Below are 24,616 nucleotides of genomic sequence, written 5' to 3'. Positions count from 1 at the left end.
CTGGAAAGGACAAAATCGAGCCTGTGCTCCCCCAGGCCAAGTAGTTCTCTTCTGTTACTCTGAGGGGTCAGGACACCTGAAAAGGTGGCAAGGGACAAGACTGTGGGCTTCATTCTCGGTGAGAGCAGGATTCGAACCTGTGATTACCCACTGGTTTCCATGTTCTTTCCATCCTTGAGACCACGGGGCGATTTGCCGGTGCTCCAAGGGCTCCGCAAGTCTTTGCCTGATGACAGGGCTCCCAGCAGTGCGCCTGGCTCCTCTGCCTCAAGTCGCTGCCCTGCTGTGTATGTGCATAAAACTCCTTCTCTCCCAAGTGTTTGCCGCTTGGCAAGTCTTTTCAAAAGTCCCCGCTTCCATTTGGGGAAGTTGTTTTTTCCTTTCCAGTTTTGTGCCTGTGTCCAGGAAATTTGGTCTCTTTGGAGTTGTCCGTGCAAGCGCTCCTTGGCCACTTTTCCGTTACCCTTGGTGTGTGTGTTTCGCCCCGGCTTTGGGGGACGGCAGTGGGCACTCCTGGTGGCTGTGCAGTTGTGGTTTCCAGGTGGATGAGGGACCGGGCACGGGTGTCCAGCCCTCCGGCGTTTCTGGGCCACACGTTAAATACACAAACACTAACAAAAACCGATGAGCAAAAAACAGGGTTTAAGTAAGTTTATAATTTTGTGTTGGACCGCATTCACAGCCATCCTGGCCCACATGCGGCCCATGGGCCACGGGTTGGACATGGGACCATTTGGGTTTTACTCTGGGCAGAGCGAACAGGAGAGCCTAGTGCTGCCATGGCTCTGGTTTGGGGGACGGAGCACTGCAGGGTCAGGGGAGTGCTTTAGAAGGAACCTGACCTTGGTGGGGGTTAGCGAGCTGCACCAGGAGGCCAGGCTCTCTGGAGGTGGAGCAGATACCGGCTTCTTGCCAGCTGGAGCTGGGAGGTGTAATTCGTCTGAAATGCACCAGGACGCCCTGCCTTGGGCTTGCCCTGATGGAATTGTCTGGCTGGAGGTTCGTCTAGCTCTTGCATTTTAGGAGCCGTGTGGTGTCCTGTTGCTGGTGGACCCCATGAAGAATGAGTGTCTGAGTGAGGTCCTGCCTTCCTGGTGGTGAGAAATGTGAGACATCAAAGTGAAATGCAGAGCGATCCCCTTCCCCGGAACCAGACGAGGTGGGAGGAAGGCATTTCCTTTCCCAGAGCAGCTGGGAAGCTTCGCGCAGCCGGGCAGGCAGTGGCCCTGGGTGAGGAGTGTCTGGGTCACCCCTTGGGACACATCTGGTGGGAAACATTGAAAACACGCGAGGACAGTGGGCGTACTTGGTCTGCTCTCCCTGACGTTTGCCACAGGCCAGGGACGTGGACAGGATCGGGGAGGAGCCTGGGAGGCCTGCAGGGCTTGCTGGTTGAGGCGGCGTGGCCGGCGGGGGGCCTCGGACGCCTGTCTATCACCAGCCACTTTGAAAGCTGGTGGTGTGCTGGCTGCCAGCGTGGAGGTCTCCGGTAAACGAAGGGGCCCTGGAGTGGGTGGGGCCCTGTGCCGTGGGTGGGAGGTTCCCCCTCAGTAAACAGAATTGGGGTGGGGGCTCTGAGGGGCAGGAGCTCATTCTTGGAAGTGGGAAGAGGTGATTCGGGTAACAGAAATTTCCTGAGAGCCTTAAATTTGAACATGGGATTCTGGGGAGAAGCTCCTGTGGTCACCGCCTGTTCGTGCTTCCTCTCGTCATGGGTGACTGGCTCGTGCCGCCATGTGTGTCTGTGCCCGCCTGTGCCTGCGGCTGTGCACCCTTGAGGCAGGCCAGGTCGTGCTCACTTTCGGATCGTGCCCCATGCCTCGCTCGGCACAGGTTTCCCTTTGCTTTGTTTGAGGAAGAACGTCACAGACTTTTGATGAGCTCAGAAAGCCATTTCCCGGATGGTTATAAGGATAGTAAGGAAATAGAATAAGTTCTTTTTAAAAAAAAAATTAGTTTGCATTCAGCACTATTTTGTATTAGTTTTGAGTGTGCAGCGTAGCCCGTAGACCTTCATATGGTGTTCCCTTCGACAACCCGAGTGCCCACCTGGCACCATGGGTGGTCACTGTAATGTTATTGGCCACGTTCCCTCTGCTGTACCTCACATCCCTGTGCCCATTGTGTGACTGCCAGTCAGTGCTTCTTAATTCCAGCACCTTTTCTGCCCTGTTCCCGCTTCCGTGGGGTCAGGTACTTGCTTGCCCTTGTCCTTGGCTCACAGCACGCCAGTGTTTCTTTTGTGTCCCTCCCTCCTCTTAGACGTTGGACTCCTTGAGGGTGGGGCACCATTGAGTCCCGCAGACATTCGGGTGAATTTCGTCAGGACCACAGCTTTGAGTTTGGCTTCCTCACGAGCCGAAGTGGAGAAGCGGGCGCTCTGGGAATGGGGAGACCCCGACGGCCCTGGGGACCTGGTGGTTGCTGCTGGGCGGAGCTGACTGCCTCCCCAGTGGGAAGCGCTTCAGAGTTCTCTCTGTCCGAGCATGGTTGTTGTCACCGGGTGAGTCGGTGAAGTTGAAACAAAGCCCGATCTGAGACATTCATTCAGCCGAAGGAATTCGGTGTGCAATGCCGTGGCCTGCCGACCGGGGTGATTTCTAGGCTAAGCGGGCAAAATAAGCAAAACAGAACACTGGCTTGTTCCGGTGTTCTGTTCACACCCCGGGGCAGACGGCGCTGGCCCGGGCCCCTCTCCGCTGCACGCGGCACCGACACCACCACTGGGGAGGAGCTGGTGGCGTCATGGAGTTTTGGTGGACTGTGGGCTGTTCAGAAGTCTGTGGTCTCGAGAGTCTGGGGAGAGGATGTGGTAGAGGGAGCCAGCACGCTGGCGTGTGACTCAATGGCGTCATGGCCCTGAGCTGCTGCCGCCTCACAGGTCCTTGGCCTCCCGGGTGGCTCCAGGACCCCGGGGTGAGGCGTGCCTGGCCTGCTCATCGCGAAGCCTCAGGAGTGGCAGTGAGATTGCTCGTGTCTGTGGACGCTCACTCCGGAGACCTCCTCCCTCCTCCCTCGCCTCGGGACCGGAGAAAACCCTCTTGTATTTGACGGTGTTTCACAATCCAAAATGCTGCCTGAGTGGTCATTGCCCACGTCTGGCCCGCTCGGTGATTCCTTTTCACGTTTCACCACGCTGTCCCTTTACTGCCGCCTGAACACGCGTGATTTCCCTGGAGCGCCCCCCCTCCACTGTGACACGTGGGTGATACGCAGCGGTCTGCCTTGATCGGTCCAGTTGTTCTGTGTCCCCTCGTGTCAGAGGTTTCCCTCCCAGAACCTCACTCCCGTCTTTCTATGGCGGTAGTCCCTTCATAGCTTTCAGGGACCTTTAACCGTGGTTTCACACACGTCTTGGAAAACCTGAGGTCAGGTCTACACCTGAGCACCCAGTGAGGACATGGGCCGCTTTTTTCATCACCGGCAGTTTTTAGGGGAGGGGTTCACACTGATCTAATCACGCATGAGCCCACTTTCACCAAGTACTTCTGCCTGCCACCATTCAGTGGATGGTTCTTCCAGCTGGAATATTTTTGCCTTGGGGTTGCTTGCCAGGCAGCGTGCCCCAGGGGGCCCAGCGGAGTGGTTGAGGGCTCCTGCTCTGTGGGGTCACATGGGTTTCAGTGAGCCTGGCGCTGAGCTGAAGGGTGGAGGCCCCGTCCCGCCCGCAAAATTGCAGTGTCATAAACGAGCTGTTCCCATGTATTTTTTACCTGGTTTCCCGAAAGATTGAGGCGACATAAGAAGGCAGCCATGGCAACAATACTGGAACAACCCAGACCGGGAAGGCAGGCCTGAGGGCCACCCTGGAACAGGGCTGCAGCTCTGTCCCCCTTTCACAGCAAAGGCTGTCACTAGGCTTCTGGTGGCGCCTGAGGAGTGTGAGGATCACTGGGCCAGCCCCACAGGCCCCAGCAAGGTGGTCGGTCGTCCCCACCTCCAGGGTGCGAGAGCTGGAGTCTCCCTCTGACTTGGGAGACTGCTGGTCACGGAACTGCAGCACCATTCCCGGGCATTGGTCTCTCTTTCTCACACTCCCCCCTCTGCCCACCCACCCAGCCGGTCCGTAGTCCCATCTCTAGGGGAGGCCCTGGAGAACATTCGGGGAGCTGGCTGGCTTCCCTCTGCACATACGTGAAATTCAAAAGATTGGAACTCAGCCTGGGTTTCCACAGTTCAGCCCGATCCCACCAACACTTAGGGGGCCCCACCCATGCTAGGCACCAGGCGGTCCAGGCAGCGCGCCCCTGCCCTGAGCGGGGAAAGACACCCCCTCAGATCTGTGTGGAGCTGTACGAGCTTAGATGAGGAGGAGTTGCCTCCATTCAGGGGCTTTAGGAACAAGCCCAAGAGGCAGACCTTGAAGGACATGGAGAGTCATTAGGTGGCACTCGGGGAGGGACGGATATTCCTGGTGGTGGTGGTGGGGCTTGGTGTGGAGAGACGCGTGGTGTGGAGGGACCGCCAGACTGCAGTGGGGGCTTGAGCCCACCTGATGCTCCTCCCTGTTTGCTGCCCTGAGGCAGAGGCGGTCACCCACTCGCCCACTCGTAGGTGGTAAGTGGCAGCTTCTGATACCAGCTCCGTGACTACAGTGTGGCTCTCAGTCCAGGGCAGTGCACCGGTGAGTGTGCCGCCCCGGCTTCTTGAAGCTGCGTGTGTATTGTGCTCCGTCCCTCCGGGACCAGTCCTCAATGAGGAGGAGCAGGTGGCCTAGAAAGACCCTGACGCCTCTCTGCAGACACAGGTGATGCGTTGTGCTCCTGGCGGAGGAACAGTTAACAGCTAGGCTCCCAGCACCTGGTTCATCCCTTCAAGGCAGTGCAGGGTCACCTGGGGAGAACAGGAAGGAGCCTTGTGCGTGAGGTGGTGGACTCACATGCAGCGATTTTAATTTCTCCTTTCAATTTGTCTTCTCTTTGTTCTGCCCCTTCCTGACCCTTCCTTTAGAAAACTTTCTGGCCTCTTATTCCAGGCTGCAAGCTTCCAAAAGGCAGAGCTTTTGAGTCTTGAGTAGGAATGCCTGAAACCCAGCCCAGGAAGTTCACCTTTGTTTATTATTTATCTCTGGAGTGGTTTGGGGCACCTGCCTAAGGAAAGAGAGGAGGGGGCTTATTGTTTCTCGAGAAAGCTCTTTGTTGTTAATGGCTTGTGAAAAATGGGTTTCTAAGGAGAAGCAAACTTTTGTTGGTAAAACACACACACACACACACACACACACACACACAAATAATTGATTTCCTGATGTCTGTGTGCTTCCTTTGTGTCAGACCCTCGGTAACTGCGGCCCCTGCGCCTCCAGAGCGTGAGTGCTTGGTCTGCTGGGTGCACACCAGGGGCCCGCGGCTCACTCACATGTTAATGTTCCCGAAACTGGGAAATTGCTGCTGACACTTAATGTGCACATTAATGATGTTCTTGGTGGTACATCTTACAGTTTATAGTCTTCAAATGAAGAATATAGTCAGTACTTAAAGAATGTCCTTCTCTGAGTCGACCGATCGCTTAATTAGAGACTGGGTCTCATGTCTTCTGACGCCCCTGGCATGTACATCCGTGATACACATTGTACGTTTTTCTCCTGTTAATAATGGGGGGACTGGATCGGAAATAGTTTGCGGGTCCCCTTCTGTGAGTTGTTGAAGGTGGAGGCCTGAGAGGCCTTCGGTCCAGCAGGATCAGAGTGCCCGTTTCTTGCCAGGCGCTGTGCTGGGTGGTGGGTGCAGGACCCCCACCTGCAGTCCCAGAGTGGCTGCAGTATAGCCCCTTCCTGGTGGCAGACCCGGAGTTCTCCCTGATTGGCTTCCCTTCTCACCCCTGTCCTCTGAGCCCTACTGGATGGAGGGAGCTTTGTTGACCCGGTGGCTTCCGGCTTCGGAAGAGCCCGGTCAGAGTTGTGAGTGTAGCTTCCAGCCCCACTCTGCCCTGTGGAGCTGTGTTGGCCAGCCGGGTCCTGGGGTCATGCAGGGCACCAGCCTCACCTGAGAGCGAGGTGCCCAGTCACTGAGCTTGTGCGGCTTTCATCCTGTGGTGGCATGTTTGGATGCCTCCCGGTTTCCTGTGATGGCTGGAATGTGCTTTGCGAGAGCAGGGCCGCAGGTGTCAGTCTCGGCCCCTCCCACGTACCTGGTGCGGGCACCAAGCGTTCAGGGAGTGGGGTGAGTTTCTCTGGGCGGCAGGTGTTCTGGCCCCCCCAATTTGGAGGTTTAGGAGGTTCACACTTAGCCGGGAGGGGGCGGGCCAAGGATCTGAACGCATGTTTGATTTCAGGGTTGGTGCTTTCCCCACACCAACTGTCGGGGCCGAATTCCACCCTGTAGATTATTTCCGATATTAGTGTATATATCGCTAAAAAACCTAAAAAAATTTTTAATTGACCTAGAAGCATTGATTTGTTGTTCTACTTATTAATGCATTCATTAGTTGACTTGGGTGTGCCCTGCCTGGAGGGTGGACCCACAGCCTTAGTGTATAGGAATACACGCTAACCAACTGAGCGACCCGGCCAGGGCATTTAATTATTTTTTTAATTGGGGAAAAAAAGGCAAAAGTTTTTGGGTCTTGGGAAAAATCAAAGGAACGCACTGCAAGCAGAGACCTCTGCTGGCCACCAGGAGGGAACTTCAGTACCCTGAGCCCTGCTCAGCGGGCTGTGGCGATGGCGGGGAGTGGGGGGCCGGGGCTCTGCCCAGCCGTGATTTCACCAGCATTACTCATCCGAGTGTGCGACCCAGCGAGCAGGGTCTGGTTTTGATTCTTATCTCTCTGGTGGCGGGCGCCCAGCCAGCGGGCAGATCAAAAGGCGGAATGTGTTCATTTGGCCATTATTTAAAAAACCGAGGTACAAGGGTGCACTTCTTAAAGCGAGGGCGCCGTGGATTAGATTATCCACGGAGTTGAACTGGTCTGGCTTTTGTGCTTTTTTAAGGGTTCATCTCAAGTTTCTTTTTCTGGTTGAATAATTTTTTTCAACATTAATAACTAATGGAGAAGGGAAGAGGCAAAGTAGAACCATATGGCGGCACAAGCGCAAACCTCACTTGTGGCCGGAAACGTCTGATTTGTATCTCTTTTCATGTGATCAGCTGGTGGGTTACATGGTGGAGAGGTATTCAGTCTGGGGGCAGCAGCGAGATGTGATTGTGTGGCAGCCCAGCGGTGGTGTGTCCCACATGTGCTTCCTGAGGCGGCGGCGCGTAGCCCGGGGCTGTGGACGCGTTACTTCTCCGGGGCCCTGCGTTCTCCCCTTCTCTACACGGGGGGTGGTGGCTGCGTCCATGAGTGGGGCTGGTAGAGGATTAGAGGAGGGGTGCAGGTAGAGATTACAGGACCACTGTGCCTGGGGTACGCTACCAGCTGTTGGCTCTTGTGTCCTCCTGATCTTTGTCCTCACTGTTATTGAGGTGTCACTTGAGGCGGTTGCTAGTGGCATCCTAACATCTTTCTCACTCCTGGGACTTTACACTCGCTGGCCAAGTTCACTTCATTCCCCTTTCCCTCTGTCTGTCCAGTGGCCCCCTGGGCACCAGTGAGCCGGGTGAGGGCTCAGTGAGGAAGGGCACGGCGGTTCCTGCCCCCTGGGATGTTGTGGCAACGGAGTGATTGGCGGAGGCCAGACCGCCACCACCAGACCCGGCGGCAGAAACCCTGTCGTGGCCAGCGCAGCGTTGTTTATTATTGCGTGTCGTTTGGAATTAAGTTTAAATCCCCCCGACAGCCTGGATTGATCTGATACCTTTGGGTTATCTGAGCCCCCCTTACAAGGTTGTTAAGCAGTTCAGACGAGTGGTTTGGACAGAAACCATGCCCCCCGGGCGCTGGCACCGAGCACGCGTTCTCGCTAGAGCCCTCCTGGGCCTGGGAGGCAGCAGAGCTGATGAAACCCCCACCCCAGCGTGAACTTGCGGCTTTGTTTGGACTTGCCCTTCTTTTAAATTGCTGTGCAGACCCATGATCCGTGAGATGTAATGTGATTTCTTCCACCCTTCTAAGCATTTGACATGACCAGGAGGTGGGGGGTAGGGCTGGGGGTGAGTGTCGGGAGGGGGTCGTTCGGCGACTGACTTGATTACAGAGGTGAACTGCCTCTACTCAGGATCTGTAGTGTGACCTCGGGTCACGAGATTAACACCCGCTTTCTCAGAAGTCTGCAAGGTACCTGAGCACCCGCCCTGGGGTGTGGTTCGCTGGGCCGGGTCTGGGGGGCCCGTCTCTGCCCTTGCAGAGAATGTTCAATCGTGAGGGAGGAGTAGAGTAGTAGCTGGTGACAGTATGAGAGCAGCCACCCCCAAAGCGTTTGGGGTTCAGTCGACATCAGTGTTACTGAAGGAATTCCAAAGGACGAGACATCTTGATGAAGAAATGAGAGTTTGGGCTGGCCCCTAAAGAGTGGTGGGATTTGAGAGAGGACTGGGGTTTGGGGTGCCCAATTCGGCAAATACAAGTATATGTTCCACGTAATGTTTGAGACCTGCTTACACTAAATGTTCTTCATTGTGTATCTAAAATTAAAATTTAACTGGCCAGTGCGTTATTCTATCCAGCAACTGTAAATGGGGGGGGATTTTTGGCAGAAGAACGTTTATGCAAATGTGTGTTCAGCAAGCAGTGAGTGGGGCGGCGGCGCTGTTGGAGAGGGCTCGGGCAGAAGCGGCGGGGTGAGACGGCGGGGGTGCAGCGGGGAGGTCAGGACCAAGGCTCTCGCGAGCACCTGCTCCGCTGTGCAGACCCGTAAGGACACCATGCACTCTGTGCCCTGTGTTCCACACGGTGACAGTCGGAGTACTTCTTAAGAGCATTTTACATTTGAGCAAAGAAACAGGAGTGAAGAGGGAAATAGAATACAAAATTATCTTCAGACCCTGGCTGGTGTAGCTCAGTGGATTGAATGTGGGCTGCGAACCAGGCATCGCAGGTTCAATTCCCAGTCAGGGCATATGCCTGGGTTGCAGGCCATGGCCCCCAGCAACCGCACATTGATGTTTCTCCCTCCCCCCCTCCCCCTTCCCTCTCTAAAAATAAATAAATAAAATATTTTTTTAAAAAATTAAGGGAGCTCTTGTAAGGAAAATGTAAAGAAAAAAAATTACCTTCAGACTTTATCCAAAGGGGGAAAACCATACCTGTTTGGATGAAGCATCAGTCAGCTGTATTGGTAGGGCAAATCACATGCTGTTCATAAATTCTACGTGTTTTTCTGTGTACTGCCCTAAGTTTATTTTTATTTTTATTTACTTTTTAAATTATATTTTATTGATTATGCTATTACAGTTGTCCCAATTTTCCCCCTCCACCCAGCTCCCCTCTACTCCCTCAGGCAATCCTCACACCATTGTTCATGTCCATGAGTTGTACGTATAAATTCTTTGGCTGCTCCATTTCCTATTCTGTACTTTACATCCCCGTGGCTATTCTGTAACTACCTATTTGTACTTAATCCCCTCACCTCTTCACCCATTCCCCCACACCCTCTCCCATCTTGCAACCATCAAAACACTCCCTGTATCCATGTCTCTGTTCTTATTTGCTTAGTTTGTTTTAGATTCAGTTGTTGATAGATTATGTATTTATTGCTGTTTTATTGTTCATAGTTTTGATCTTTTTCTTAAATAAGTCCCTTTAACATTTCATATAATAATGGTTTGGTGATGATGAACTCCTTTAGTTTTTTCTTGTCTGGAAAGCACTTTATCTGCCCTTCAATTTTAAATGGTATCTTTGCTGGGTAGAGCAATCTTGGCTGTAGGTCCCTTTCATAACTTTGAATATTTCTTGCCAATCCTTTCTAGCCTGCGAAGTTTCTTTTGAGGAATCGTCTGACAGTCTTATGGGAACTCCCCTGTAGGTAACTAACTGCTTTCCTCTTGCTGCTTTTAAGATCCTGTCTTTATCTGTAACCTTTGGCATTTTAATTGGGTTGTGTCTTGGAGCGGGCCCTTTGCATCCATCTTGTTTCAGACTCTCTGTACTTCCTGGACTTGCAAGTCTACTTCCTTCACCAACTAGGGAAGTTTTCTTTCATTATTTTTTCAAGTACATTTCCAGTTTTTTTCTCTTTTTCTTCTTCTGGCATCCCTATGGTGCAAATGTGGGAATGCTTAAAGTTGTCCCAGGGGCTGCTTATACTGTCCTAGTTGTTTTTTGTTTTTGGATTCTTTTTTCTTCTTGTTCTGATTAGCAGTTTTTTGGTTCCTTATGTTCCAAATCATTGGTTTGATTCTAGCTTCATCTACTCTATAGTTGTTCCTTTGTAAATTATTCTTTATTTCAGTTAGTGAATCCTTTGTGTCTGACTGGATCTTTTTTATGCCTTTGAGGTCCTCATTAAGTTCCTTGAGCATCTTTATAGCCAGAGTTTTGAGCTCTGCATCTGATAGATTGCTTATCTCCATTTTTGGTTTAGTTTTTTTTCTAGAGTTTTGATCTGTTCTTTCAATTGGGTCACATTTCTTTGTATCTTCATTTTGGCAGCCTCCCTGCATTTGTTTTTATGTATTAATTCTGTAGTTGGACTTTATTCAGCTCGATTTCTGATGGTCCTGAGTGATGGTAGTTCTCTATATTGGTTGTAATTTCAATGTGGTTGTGCAAGGACATGAACCAGAGTTACTTACGCCGCCATCTTGACCAGATACTGCCATGAGTTTTTGAGTGACAGTTCATGTGTTTTTCTGAAGTTGGTTACCACCAACTTCATGAACTTTGGAAGGTCCAGTGACAGATCTTCAAGGGTGGCTGGATCTAGGAGCTCAGATAGTGTCCCAGGGGCTCCGCACTGCTCAGGAGCTCAGGCAGGTGGTCTCCTGATGCTTGCTGCGGCCCGGGACCCTCACCCCCCATCCCAGCATCCCTGGCAGAGAGAGGCAAAGCCATACACGTCCCCGTGGCCCCTGGCGGAAACTCCTAGGAGAGCTTCTTCCCCAAATGGGCCCAGGTTCCTTGGACTGAGGCCCTCCGATGGCCTGTGGCGGGTAGTGGCGTGGAGATCAGCCTCGTCCACACTACGAGGAGTGAGGAGGTTTGCGACTAGAAAAGGAAAGGCAGGCTGAGCAGGTGATGAGAGTGGCTTTTGATGGCAGCCGATACCACAGATCAGCTCCTTGCACTGTCGCCTCAGTCAGCGTTGTCTGTGCTCTGCGGGCAGGAGTTCCACCGTGGGAGCAGTGAGTCCCTCCTGGCCCTGTACGCCGGTCTGACCTACTTGGGCACGGCCGGCAGGCCGGATCCCATTCTCTAGACCAATGGCTGTCACATTTTTAAAAAATGTTTGCAGGCCAGAATCATTTAAAAAAAAATAAAAGAGGACTAGGTCATTGGGTTGCCAACTTTTAAAACAAAAACAAAATAAACCTAAAATCAAGGACATCTTAAAAACAAAAGGGGGTATTCTATAAAAAAGGAAGAATGCATTTAATCGTATGAAGAGATTGACATCATTTAGATGAGTCTTTGCCTGCAGTATTTTCACTGGTGCCGGGAGTCCCCGGTGTGGCTCACCCACTGTGTTCATCGTGCGGCTAGTGAGCAGCGGAGCGCGGGTTAGAACCCAGGCCTCTCGGTTCTCAGTCTTGCCACTGTTGGTCCTCCAGCTCATATTATATTAAAATATAAAAATGCCAGCATTTTCATTAAAACTCTAGTTCATTTTATCTAGTGCTTTTGTACAACCTTTTGGTTCATGTTCGTGAATGCCTGGTTGGAACCACGAGCGAAATTGGTCACTGGTGCTACCAAAGTTTACTTCTCGACAACAAACTCTTTTCTGAAAGCCGATTGCTGCGTGTCGAGCACTGCCGTGGGCCCCAGGGGTGCAGCCACCGACAAGACTGGAGTCCCTGCCCACTAAAGCATGCCTTCTAGTGGGGGAGACAGGCAACACACCGGGAAGAAATAGACTTTCAGGTCGTGCAAGTGCCAGGAAGAAACTGTTCAATATTTTTGACCCGTGGATTACATCTTGAATAGGAGTGAAGCCACACCCATTTTATACCAAACTGCATTATCGTGTAAGCTTTCCTGTTTTGGGTGACTTGGCTGTAAGCAATGGGATTTGGGGAAAAGGGGAAGCAGGTGGCTCTAGGCAGAACTGGGGTTAAGAAAAACTGGGTCCTCGGGTCTGTTTTCATCCAGCGCCTGGAGCAGGACGGTGTACTCAGGTGTGATCTAGGCTGGCATGGCCCCCTAAGAGGGCCAGACGACAGATGGCACCGAGTACCAAAGAGAGGAGTGGGGTGTGGATACGTCAGCCACAAACGTGCGTGCTTTCCCTGTGCGGGGGCAGGGCACTATGCCTGGCGCCAGTGCATTAGCTCATGTGATCCCCCAAATTGCCGTAGGTTGGTTTTTATTGTCCCCACTTTACAGGCGAGGAGGTCCAGTCTCAGTAGAGACGAGAAATGACTTGGCCAAGGCCACAAAGCCAGTTGGCAGTGGGATGAGGACGTCTAACTTCGGAGCCTGTTTGCTGGGTCTCTACCATAATCCAGGACAAATCGGGCCAGCCGTCTTAGGGTCCTGGCCAGTTAGAAGGGGTTGTAGACAAAAGTCAGGGTCCCACAGGCTAGCCAAGGCCGTGGCCAGCAGAACAAACAGTGGCGCTTAGGAAAAGGCCGGGATGTGATAGGCGGGCACGAGCCTGCCTGGGTGTCCGGGGGCGTTGCCCTGGGTCAGCCGTGGGAAGCCGGACCACTTGCTGTGGGTGGGAGCTGTTCAAATCTTCCCCGCCTCGGCCCAGACTGTCTTCCAGGCTCTGTGGCTGTCCTTAGCTGAGCGGGGGTGGGGCGGGAGGGGGTTGTTTGCCACCAGAGTGTGTCTTTGCGTGCACTTTTAGCTGTCTCTTCAACCAGAGTTACGGCCAGAGGGGGAGGTTGCTGCCTCCGCTGCTTGCTTCCTGCGTGTGGGCCTTGGGCACCTTAGTGACTGGACCCCAGGTCGCAAATCTGAACGATGGGGACAGTGCTTACCTAGTTCACAAGATGGAGGGGAACTTAAGTGGACGGCATGCCCTGTGTAGAGGGCCTGGCCTGGGTGTGGGATACACAGGAGGCACTTGGGGGTGAGTTGATCTGATCAACACTGAAACTGACTTTGAAAATAGCCCCATTAGATGGGGGGAGCCCCGTTTTCGTTTGTCTGTCTGTCTGGTGGAGGGGGCGCACAGGCAGGTGTTGCATGCAGAAGGGAGTCTGAGAATAAGCAGGTTGTATCCCGGCGTTAATGGTGTGTGTGTGTCTCTCCGGGCATGGGCAACATGCTGCTCCGTGTCGTTTCACTGAGGCCAGAATTGACGTTGCTGCAAGGCAGGGCCACCGCCTTCTAGCCGTGCCAGGCAGGGCCCTGCAGGCTGGGTTTGGGAGTGCCCCAGGGTCAGCAGAGGTGCCCCGAGAACGCCCCCAGAGGCACACGGTCTCTGAGGTGGGGGTGTGCGTTCTCTGTCCCCATCTTTCTGGTGGTGCAAAGGGTCTCCTGGAGGAACACAGGAACCGCCGTGGCCCCTGTCAGCCCCTCTGCTGAGCTGCTCTCCTGGGTGTCCTTGCCACATGACGTAACTTTTCCATTTGGAAAGATTGTTGGTGCAGTTGGCAGCCCCTTGCCTGGTAAACGATATGGTGGGGCCTCCATAAACCCAGGCCCATGAAACGAGTAAGTCAGCACATTGAAAATACAGCGTGGAAGTGACTCAAGCCTGAAGGAATCCATCTCCGAAAGTGCTGCCGTCCCCTCCTGGAATATTTTGGTGGAAAGTGCTGTTCGCGGTGGGAAGAAGAGGCCGGCAGCCTGGTCACTGGCAGGGCCTCGAGTCCCACGGAGCCCTCCTTCTCGCTGAGGTGGCCCCGGGCAGGCCAGCCTGACAGAGACCCACTGGAGCTGGCCCTGTCTTTGCAGCAGGTGAGGTTGACTCTGTAAGTCAACCTGGTAGTGCTTGGCCAGAGGCCCGGAAAGGAGTGGAAACTCCACCCAGCGTGGGAGCCCGTGGGAGTTCTCCGCCACAGGCGGGTCACCGTTCTCAGAGTTCAGTGGGTTCCCACGTGTTTACAATGTTTACCTTCTCCTCGGGACTTCAGCCGGTACTTGGCCCACCAGAGACCAATACCAAGCATGTACACACTTAAATGCACCAGACCACCCTGGTGACCAGGTGAGTGAAGCTGCACACAGCTTTGGAAGGATGGCTGGACTGGAAATCACGCTCCGCTGTAATTCAAGAACAGGCTTCTCTCTCTATGGAGGGACCCAGTCCGTGTCAGACACATGTGGCGCGGAAAAGAGCAGGCCCGCGCTCCTGGCAGCGTGCCAAGGGCCAGATGTTAAACGTGCTGACCACGATCCGGCTGCGGCTGCCGCTAGCCAGCCTGGGTCTGACGTGTTGTTTTAACCCGTGTCTGCCTTTTCCTTTCTCCCCGCCAGGTCCCCAGTCTATGTGAAGATCTCCTGTCTTCTGTTGACCAGCCGCTGAAGATCGCCAGAGACAAGGTGGTGGGAAAGGATTACCTTTTGTGCGATTACAACAGAGACGGGGACTCCTATAGGTGAGCTCCCGCCCCTGGGGTGCAGCAGGCGTGCCGGGCCGCCCCCGGGGGCCGTCAGTGCCGCAGAGCGGCGCCCGGACCGCTGCACTTGCACGGGCTCACATTTGTCCTCCTGCCGGTCCTTCCTCCCCTTCCCCCTCCCTTCTCCCCCTCCCTTCTCCCTCCCTTCTCCCTCCCTCCTCCCTCCCTCCCTCCCCTGCCTTCCGAGCAGTCAGCCCGCAGATGTTGTAGGGTGCCTCCAGCGAGCACTGGAGGTTCAGAACAAACAGAAGTTACTGCAAAACAACGAGCAGTTTCATTATCATTTATTAAGTCCTGTGAAGGGCAAGGTACAGGCTGTGGACGTGATGGGGGTCCTGAGCACTGGAGGGCCTGTGTGGTTAAGGGGCATTTGAATGGGACTTTGTCAAACAAACATGCAACTCTCCTGTCTTCCGTTGCCATGCTGAGGGCAGTAAATAACTAAGGTGACAGGAGTCCCCACCCTGGGTGATCACTGGTCTAGAATCAGAGATGCACCCAGCAGCTGGTAATCGTACAGCGTGTTTCATGCAGCCAGTGCCACAAGCTTATTTAGGATTTGAGGGTCCCGTAGAAGAGACCGTGGTTGAGTCTAGGAGGGCTTCCTATAGGAGGTGATGTCTGAGCTGGGTTTTTAAGGGTGTCTGGGGGTTTTCCTGTTAAAAACTTGAGAATCGTAAACCAGCCTAGTATTTCTGTGATGGATTGCTGCAGTCAGTGCCTTGGAGAATGGTGGGGGCGTGGGGGGGCGCAGTCTGCTTTAGGTATATTCGGAGCCCACAGAACCTGGGCGGAGTTTGGAAGCTTCAGCGTAGTGCTCTTTTGGGGGGGTGGAGTCAGGGTCAGAGAAATGAGGCAGGAAACGCTGCCTGGAGTCAGCCGACCTGGGCCTCACACCAGCACTGCCCTCTGGAGCAGTGGGGGCTTGCACACGTGCCCCACTGGGGGGCTTGGGCGCCAGCGCTGGCAGGTCAGGTCACTGTTTGTTGAGGTGAGGAAGACTCACGGAGTTGCTGGTTGGGGGCATTTTAAGGTCGAGGTGCCCATCGGGTGAGAGTGGAGTGTCCAGCATTCTGTGACTAGTCTCGAGGTCCGGCTGGAGAGGGAGGTGCCCGGATGGGAGACCCCAGCGTAAAGGTGGTGCGAGAGCCCTGAGGCCGGCAGGCTCAGCCCTAAGGGCCGGTCGGTGTACCAGCTGTGAGCTCAGGTCCGGGTCCTGTCCTCACCGGGGGCCTCCTAGGAGCTGGGTGGGCCAGCCCTTCCAGAGAGAGGTCACGAGGTGCCAAGTGGTCCCACAGACCAGGGTGCACATCTCCAAAGGACAAGCAGCCTTGCCAGGCGCAGAGTTCAGGGGAGGCTTCCTGGAAGAGGTGACCTTGAGCTGAGTCTTGCTTAATCAAGATCATTGTGGTTCCTTTTTCCACCTGAAAACTCCAGCTTGTCATGGAAGGCAGCTACTCCCCAGCAGCCTGGGATCATTTCCAGGTCCACGCCAAGGCTGGGCCACCCCAGGGTCTTGATACCGGCCTCCCGTCCAGGTCGCCCTGCCAGCTCCTGCCTTGGTTCCTCGGGCACTGCAGAGGGGCCTCGGGGACCTCAGCCAAAGAGGAGCCTGGGGTGTCAGGGCAGGGACTTTTCTTCCCTTTGTCCTCTTCTCTGTACAGAACTTCAAGGTCTTCTGATTTTCTCCACACGTTTCCATCCTAGCTTTTGATCGTTTGCTTAAATAAGATCCTTATGGTGTGACCGTTGCCAGCAGCGCTGTTTGAAACCTGTTAGCCGAAACAAAAAGCATTCTCTGAGGGAAATGAAAGGCCTGACTTTTGAAATCTAAGTGTTCCTGTCCATCTGTCTTTTTTCAAATGGCCTCCATTTAAGCTCTTAAATGTGCTCTGAGTGCCCCTTCCACTAAGAATATTCTGGGGAATGTTACGGTTTTTCCCCCAGCTACAATTACCCCGGCTCCGGGGCTAACGGCTTGAAATGCTGTCGTCTGTGAGCCAGGAGAAATGTGAGTTACAGGCTTCTTGAAAATTCCAGGCCCCTAGCCTGCAAGAGAGATGGGCTCTTGTGTCTGACCAGGTTGCCTTCAAGTGAAAGCCAGTGGGGGCGGGTCTTCCAGGCCCACCGGAAGGTGAGGCCATTTTTCTGGGCAGCAAAGGCCAGAGCCCGAGTGTCACAAGGAGGCTCAGAGAGCACGTCGGGGGCGGGGGTCCGGGTTCTCGCACCCAGACGGCGCTCCGCTCCCAATGGAGAGTGGCGGTGCCAGGCCGAGTTTGCAGATGGAGGTGACCACTGTCTGCAGCTGCATTCGTCTCCGGGGCCGGGGAGGCGCCTCAGCAGAGAGGGCAGAAAGCTGCCCCGTCTCCGCCGGTTTGCAGGACCACCCGCAGACAGCATTCCCGTGGGTCCTGTCTGCCCCGCTCCGCTCCGCGCTGTGAGTCACCCGCCCGTACTGCCTCGGTGCTGCGTGCTCAGGTGTGAAGGCAGGCAGCCCGGGCCCTTCTCAAAGTCTTCTTGTCGTCCAGGGCAGGAGGAGGAGGGTGGGGGTATGGTGAGAATCAGCATCTGTGTGGGCGTCAGGGGGCGGGGGCGGGGAGGATGGTTACCTCTGCTTTGGGGGATGGTGTTCGAGAACTGATTTATTCTTCGAACAATACTTACTAAAAAATAAGCGTGCGGTTGGGTGTCAGGTACTGTTCTAGATGCTGAGCACGCAGCGGAGAGCGAAAGACTTGCCTTGTTGGAGCCTAGGTTCCAGAGTTGGCTGGCTAAATTGAAATCGGTTCAGATGAGATTAAATGAGAAATTCGGTATGGCTGCATTTTGGGCGGCGTGGGTGCACAGGGACGGGGCGTTTCTGTCCCTGGAAAGTTCCCTCAGACGGCACAGTCTGGGGGGACGAACCGGACACGCCTGCCCGCCCTCGGGAAGGGCAGGTCTTCTCTCCTGCTGACGCAGGTGCCTGGTGGGGCGCCCCCTGCCAGGAAGAAAGATGTCTGTGCACAGAATTTGCTAAAACTGGGGTTCAGAAGATGGTGGTGCCTTCTTCCTTACATCCACCCCAAGTCGAAAGGTCCTTTTGAGTCCTCGGTGGTGTGAGGTTTCTTGTCGCAGGAGAAACGGGGAAGGGAGTGGGCCTTGCGTGCAGTGGACACACGGAGGTGTTCGTGCCCACGAGTGGACAGGGCTTTGTGTGAGTTCCGTACTGTCTTCTCCTTTCCACTCCTCTCACCTTTTTAATTCTTTTTCCTTCTGTGAACCCCCAGCTCTGTAAACGCCACCTGCAGGATTTAATGAGTAGGTGTTTCCCTTATAGCCCCCTTTCCAGCACTCTCGGCAATTCAATGCTTTCCTGATGTGGCAAAATACACTGTAAAAGACGCGGCAAGTCCTCGGCTGGCAGAGCAGGGGCTGGTCCTCATTACTTAGCTGTCCTCCGTGTGCGAACGGCGCTGGGCGTGGGGAAGGCCGTCCTCTGTGCGCACGGAGCTCCGGACTGCTCAGATTCCCTGTGTGCACTCAGCGTCCGGGGGTGGGGGGGGGGGGGGAGACTCTTGCCCGCTTCTGTGCTGTCAGCTCTCTTCTTAATCCTTCATTGTGTAAGAAGGGCCTTGGAGTAGAAGTTTCTCCAGAGCTGCCGGGGTCAAGGAGGAGAGAGAGGCATCTGCTTGGTCAGTACAAGGATGAAAAAAGAAAGGGAAGTTAGATAAAGGGCGAGAAAGAGAAGTTACATTTGCTGGACCTGCACCGTGTGCCAGGCTTTGGTCTCGGCACTTCCGATGTATGTGCTCCTTTGCTCCTCCTCACAGCCCCCTGTGGGCAGCAGAGAGTGAGCCTGTTTTACAAAGACACCAAGCCACCCGCCAGAAGAACACAGCTGGCAAGAGGTGGTATGCGGGGCTCACACCCAAGTCTGCCTGCTCCTGAGCCCTCGCTCTGCAAACCTCAAGGGAGCTGGGTTTGTTGCTGGGGCCTGGAAAAATCTTTGCTGTGGGTAGTGGCTTTGTGTCTGAAGTCTTGGACAGCTGGGGCTTAGGCTCATGGATCACAGGCTATGTCTCCCCAGAATGATAACCTTACCACTTCCCCTTTGCCCCCTCCAGGTCACCATGGAGTAACAAGTATGACCCTCCCTTGGAAGACGGGGCCATGCCTTCTGCTCGGCTGAGAAAGCTGGAGGTGGAAGCCAACAATGCCTTTGACCAGTACCGAGACCTGTGAGTTCCTCGTTGGTTGTGCACGTTAGCTCCTGCGGGTTTGACGAATAAATCCATTGTGAGTGAGTTTGGGGCCAGGCCAGGGAGGCTCCCTCGCGCCTGTTACCTGGCTTGCCTAGGGCAGGTGCTGGGCACTGGTTTTCTGAGGGGGTCAGTTAGGAGGCCTCTCCATGGTGGGATGCGATCCCGTGCAGCTTTACCTGTGCACTGCTCCGCGCGTGGTTCCTAGTAACAGCAGGTGCCACTGGGACAGCACCTGCTGTGTGTAAGCCACAGTGCCAGGTGTCCCCTGCACCTCATGTCACCCTCACGAACGCGACAGCTGATTGAGTCCCCAGTTTTCAAATGACAAAACCGAGACTCTGGTAAAGCTGTTTGTCCAAGGGAAGAGACAGAGCCAGGAATCAAACCCAAGTCTGTCCGTCTCCAAAGTCCCCTCCCTTTGCCGCACTGCGTGTCCGACCCTGGTCTCCGGGGCTCGGGGGTCTCAGCTTCCAGACCTGTCACCAGGGCAGGGTGGCGGAGGCCCTCGGCGCAGTGCGAGCTGACGTGCTGTTGGCTCCCGGGCTGCTCCCCGGGAGGTGGTTTTGCGGGCTCCGATGGATGCTTATCTCTTCTTTCTGCCCCCGTCCAGTCCTGCCTCCGTCACACCGCCGGAAAGAGTGGCCACTTACCCGTCCTTGCAAGGAGGAGCTTCGGAAGAGGTTGTCCTCCGCAGTGTTCTCTCTCAGTTGACAGAGTCTCAGTTTAGGTTAAGTTCGCACTGACAATGTAGCAGACTTGGGAAGCATCCAGTACCACCTCAGCACAAACCCGGTCGTCTCCAGGGGAGGTTGGCGGACTCTTCTGTAAAGGGCCAGGCAGTAAAAATTTCAAGCTTTGCAGGCTCCGTGAGTCCCTATTACATATTCTTTGGTTTTTCTTTTTTCTTCCTGTGGTGTTTCATATTTCCCTTTAAAAGTGTAAAAGCTCCCCCTTGAGCTGAAGGTGGGTGGCATCTGGCCCTCGGTTCGTGTGTGGTCTGCACCCCGATGAGGATGCCGGCCGGCAGCCGGCAAGGAAGCGGCGCGTCAGAGCCGCCGGCCCAGTGCTGCTGTTGGCGGTCCCCCGGGTGCGAGTTCGGGCCTGCACCAGGCAAGGAGCTGGGACGGCTTCCACTTTGTAGCTGGATTCGATGTAACACATTTAATGAAGAATTTCTCCTAGAAGTTAGGTCAGAAGTTAGGAAAGTGGCATTTCCCTGCGATACACGGACACGTGAGCAGACGAGGGACGTTCAGGAGCGCAGCCACCACCACATGACCGCCAGCGTGTCCCGCCCCGAGTGCGCTGCTCCGTACCGGTGTTCTGTGTCACCTGCCCATGTTGTACCTACATCCTCTCGTCCCCTTTTCATAGATGAGGGGGCTGTGGCTCCGAGAAGCTCGGTGACTCTTACTAGGTCACAAGAAGTAGAGGTGAAAAGCTAGGATTTAAATTCATATTTGCCTGGTTTCCACAAATGACTGGTTTTCCCAGTTAAACTCGATTTCCCTGTTTAACGAGCTCTTCCACCTAGAACTTCGTTCTGGTGTATAATAGCTCCTTCGCCAGTGATGCTGAGAAGTTGACTCCTTGCCATCTCGTAGTTTATTTGTAGTTGTTTTTACTTCTTCTTTTACCCAGCCATTTGGCAAGAAGCCGGTCCAGCTATTAAGAATTTCCGAGTGGGATCAGCTTTGTATCGTAGTGATGATTTGATAATGAAATAGCGGTGACGAGAAGAGCGGTTGGTTACTAGCCGGTGGCTGTGCGAACACTGCGTTCGCTGTTTTCCAGCCCTGATCTCATCAGTCAGTCTTCCACGGGGCCCGTGAGGGAGGATCCTCCCCGTTTTACAGATGAGTTAACGGAGTCGGAGAGGCGAAGGAACCTGCCCGAGTTCCTGCAGCCAGCGAGGGCGGAACCGGGCTACAGAGCCATCCTCACCCAACCCCAGAGGCCACAGTGTATTCATTTACTTGACTGACACCCGAGGGTGTGCCAGGAGCCAGGTGCTTGCTGAGTGCCGGGGTTTCGGCCTTCAGCTCAGCTGACCAAGTCCTGCCCGCACGGCACATCGTGGTACATCACTGTGGACAGACAGAACGTGGACAAGTGCCACTGCGGGCGACGGGGTGGGGGGTGGCTCGCTGCTATAGGGAGAGCCGTGGAGAAGGCCCGTGCAGGAGGTGGCGTCGAGCCGAGGCCTGGGGCTCAGAAGGGGCCGCCATGCCCGGGCGGGAAGGAGCGGTCCAGGCAGAGCGCTGCCTGTGCAGGCGGCTGTTCTGGCTTCTTACCCACGTGAATGTTTAGGCTGCGATTTCCTGAACAAGGTGACGCGGACGTGTTGCTCTGTGCTGTCCTCAGGGCCAGGCCCGGGGAAGAGCCCGGTTTCGTCTTTGGCTTCTCCTCCCTCTCTTTACCCGTCCCATCTTGCTGGTTCTTGTACACAACGCCCCCCACTTCTCAGTGGGGCCACCCTAGGTTGGAAGTGCATGTAGCACACCTGCTGGGCATCACACGCAGCCCGGCCTGCCTCCAGCGTGCCTGCCTCCAGCGTGCCTGCAGCGGGGCAGCTGGGTTCCATCGCAGACCAGCAGCCTTCCTCTTACCAGGAGCAGGAGACGCAGGGGGGCGGTTTGTAGACACGACGGGATATGAAAATACAAACATGTTATCCGGAAAGTGCTTGCCACACAGTACGCCGTAGAGTGTCAAGTCATTCAGCCTCGTGATCTCGGGGCTGAGTGGGCTCTCGGGGCCACAGCCCAGTGTCACAAGAGACTCTTACACAGCACATCGCTAGTCCAGAAAAAGGTCCAGCTTCCAAGTTTGGTTTCTGCCGAATTTGCGTACTACCACTTTTGCAAAACCACAAAGTCAGGGGTCACAAGAGGGGAGCTGCCTGTATAAGGACATGGGTCACTCTTGGTGTGTGCCTCTGTGGGAGCTTCATTGGCCTGGTGTCTTGGGCATTTCCGCATCATCATTTTAAAATCTTCAGAGTAATCCCTTAATCCGTAAGGTGTGACCCCGGGGGTGAGTGGGGGTTAGCTCACCACCCGCTGGAACGGGCAGGATTGGGGGTCCACACGCTGGGCCCGACTCCAGAGGACGCTTCCCCTTGGCGACCAACGTCCACTCTCCCAGCGGTTGAGAAGCTTTAACAAATGTGTTTCTGTGTGCCTGTGCGTGTGTCTGCACGCTTGTCTGAAAGTGAGCCAGCCTGCGGGTGGCATTGAGAGTGGTGACGGACAGCTTCCTGTGTCTGTCCATGGGGCTCACGCTGGTCAGCACAGGCCCCGAGGTTCTCTGGCAGCTGGCGGTGGTGGCATGCTGGCCCAGAGGGTTCTCCCCTGTCCCCGGCAGCGTCACTGTGCTGCTTCAGGCGGGGGGGAGGAGTGTGCAAGGCCTCCAAGTGGCGCCCACAGAGGAGGGCAGGGAGGCCGGTCCTCCCTGAGTGACAGCAGCCGCAGGCCACTGGAGAGGTGCTGGTCAGAGCTGTCCTGGGGACCCCGAGTCACCAGCCTGCCTACCCACCCAGTGTTGTCAGGGTGCACTGGGGATGCTCTTTGGAACCACGAGGGATGTGGGGAGCACACCTGTCCCCCATGCTAACTGGGACCTGACGGCCAGGTGCTTCTGAATCCTTGGATCCTGATGAATGGCAGTTAGGACTGGGTTTGACTTAGGCCCTGGCCTCTTGCCCTCTCGCCGCCTCAGGGGACTGAACGCTGCCGGCCTTGGGCGTGTTGGGGCCCGGAGTCCGCTTGTGGTGAGCGCTGTGCTGTAGGGGGCCTTTGGGGGCGGCCTGCTCTGTGGACCGCTCACCGGGAGGACCTTGCCTTGTCCTGGAGGCCAGCGTGTGCTCTCCTGTTCCACAGTGGGGTCCCCTGTCACATCCCCCCCCCCCACACACACACACACTGTGCCTTAAGACTGAACTTGGGGGCATTTTTGCCACCATCCAGTACACAGGCAGACGCAGCCCCTGCAGCACCAGCAGGGGGCGTGCTGACATTCTCCTTAGGGAGACGAGGGGGAGGAGACCCCAGTGAGCCTGCCGAAACTTAGAGCTGAAATGAGCTGGAGCCCCATCAGGTCTCTCCAGGGAGGGGTGCCACTCTCCCAGCCAGAGGCTCCTCTCTGCCATGAGCATCCTGAGAGGAGGCCTTGGATCATGTCCTGGACTCTGGGCCTGGCTCCCGGGCCTGTGAAGGGTTTGACTTTGCAGGGAATTAGAATTAATTGCCAGCACATGGAGTTGGTATGATCAGGGTGAGGGAGCAGATTGACTAGCAGGCCCTCCGGCTTGTACTGCTGTTGGGGTGTGGCATCCCCTCTTCCCTGCCTACACGCAGCATTTCTCCGTGATGGAATCAATGTGCCAGCAGGCGGGAGTGTGGCTCTGTCTCCAAGCGGGGCAGGAGGCGGTAGGGACAGAGCTGTGTGTCCTGCACGATCCCTTTGGAGCTGTCAGTTCCTTTTGTTGACCCTGCTGCTCAGAGCTCTCTGCTGCACGCTCACCCTCGCCCTCCACTCCCCCCACGCTTACCAGTTTCTTGTTCGCCATCAGTGGCAGGAAGGGCCATGGTGGTAACTTCCCCCAGGAAAGGAACTGTCAGGGAACTGTTCATGTGACCCAAACAGCATTGCTTTTTTTTTTTTTTTTTTTAATTACTTACTTTTAGAGGGAGGGGAAGGGAGGGAGAAAGAAGGGGAGAGAAACATCGGTGTGTGAGAGGTATATATCAACTGGTTGCCTCTCATGCACCCCCAACTAGGGACCAGTCCTGCAACCCAGGCATGGGCCATGACTAGGAATCGAACTGGCAACCCTTTGGTTCACACGCTGGCACCAAATCCACTGAGCCACACCAGCCAGGGTGACAAACCACCTCTCCCCCCTCCTCCCCATTTTTAGATTAAAATAATTTTGCTGAGGGCAGGCATATTCTGCTGGGGCTGGGCGAGGTCATTATCTACTCTGAAGTCATTTTGAATTTCATCAGTTCCCTCCTCCAAGCCCTCCCGTCCTGGACCCAACGTCCAGACCACTCTCATTCTTCTCTGCCAAGGCCCGGGATGGTTTTCCACCTCCGGCCCACAGGCCCAGCTCAGTCCAGGGAATGCCATTGGGACGCAGCGCTGGGGAGGGCAGCCGGACGGGCAGGCTCTGGGGCACGTGGCGCGTGGGGTCACTTCTCTCTCGGCAGAGTTGACTCTGCCTTTTTCGGCCCGAGCCTAGGATAGCCTGTCAGTTATAGAACCTCATCACGTGACTGGGATCTTTCTTCACTCCTTAATTGATTAATTTTTTAGAGAGACACATGGATTTGTTTTTCCATTTATTTACGCATTTATTGGTTGCTCTGTATGTGCCCTGACCAGAGATCGAACCTGCAGCCTCGGTGTATGGGGACAACGCTCTAACCATCTGAACTGCTGGCCGGGGTGGGCACTTGAAGCTGCCAGAGAAACATCTCCCATGTGGTGCGAGGCACCAGTTGTCTGCCGTGAACCCCAAGATCAGGGCTGTGATTTTTCAGGCTCCCAGAGAAGTCGGGAACCCTCGAGCTCTGGCTTTCGCGTCGTGTCTCGCTGTTGCCTCTGGCGGCCCAGGCTCCGCCGAGACCAGATGTTCTGACCGAGGGGCTGGCACCGCTTTCTCCCGGCGATGATGACTCCCATGTGTGCCAGACGTCTTGCCCCGCGCTCTGCAGGCCTCGGCTCTTGGCTTGCAGCAGATAATACCTTCAAACATGCGGTTGCAATTTATTGGCCTTATAAGTTAATTTTAGTGGGTGTGCAATTGATTGAAATCAG

The 24,616-nt window shown here is 54.9% G+C and overlaps 1 protein-coding gene across 5 annotated transcripts in view; it reads left to right on the top strand.

The window, feature by feature from the left end:
• The window catches only part of CAPZB (capping actin protein of muscle Z-line subunit beta), a 122,199-nt gene that overhangs the window by 70,343 nt on the left and 27,240 nt on the right, over positions 1-24,616 (top strand). For all 5 annotated transcript variants that reach the window (XM_028513423.2, XM_036025411.1, XM_036025414.1 and 2 more), the window contains 2 exons: positions 14,407-14,528; positions 18,656-18,769. In XM_028513423.2, the coding sequence (XP_028369224.1) occupies positions 14,407-14,528; positions 18,656-18,769 (236 nt within the window). The remainder of the gene's footprint in view (positions 1-14,406; positions 14,529-18,655; positions 18,770-24,616) is intronic.

This window comes from Phyllostomus discolor, chromosome 5 (genome assembly GCF_004126475.2).
Source record: "Phyllostomus discolor isolate MPI-MPIP mPhyDis1 chromosome 5, mPhyDis1.pri.v3, whole genome shotgun sequence".
Taxonomy (NCBI): domain Eukaryota; kingdom Metazoa; phylum Chordata; class Mammalia; order Chiroptera; family Phyllostomidae; genus Phyllostomus; species Phyllostomus discolor.
The sequence above is the reverse complement of the archived record's forward strand: the minus strand, read 5'-3'. Positions and strand labels throughout refer to the sequence as shown.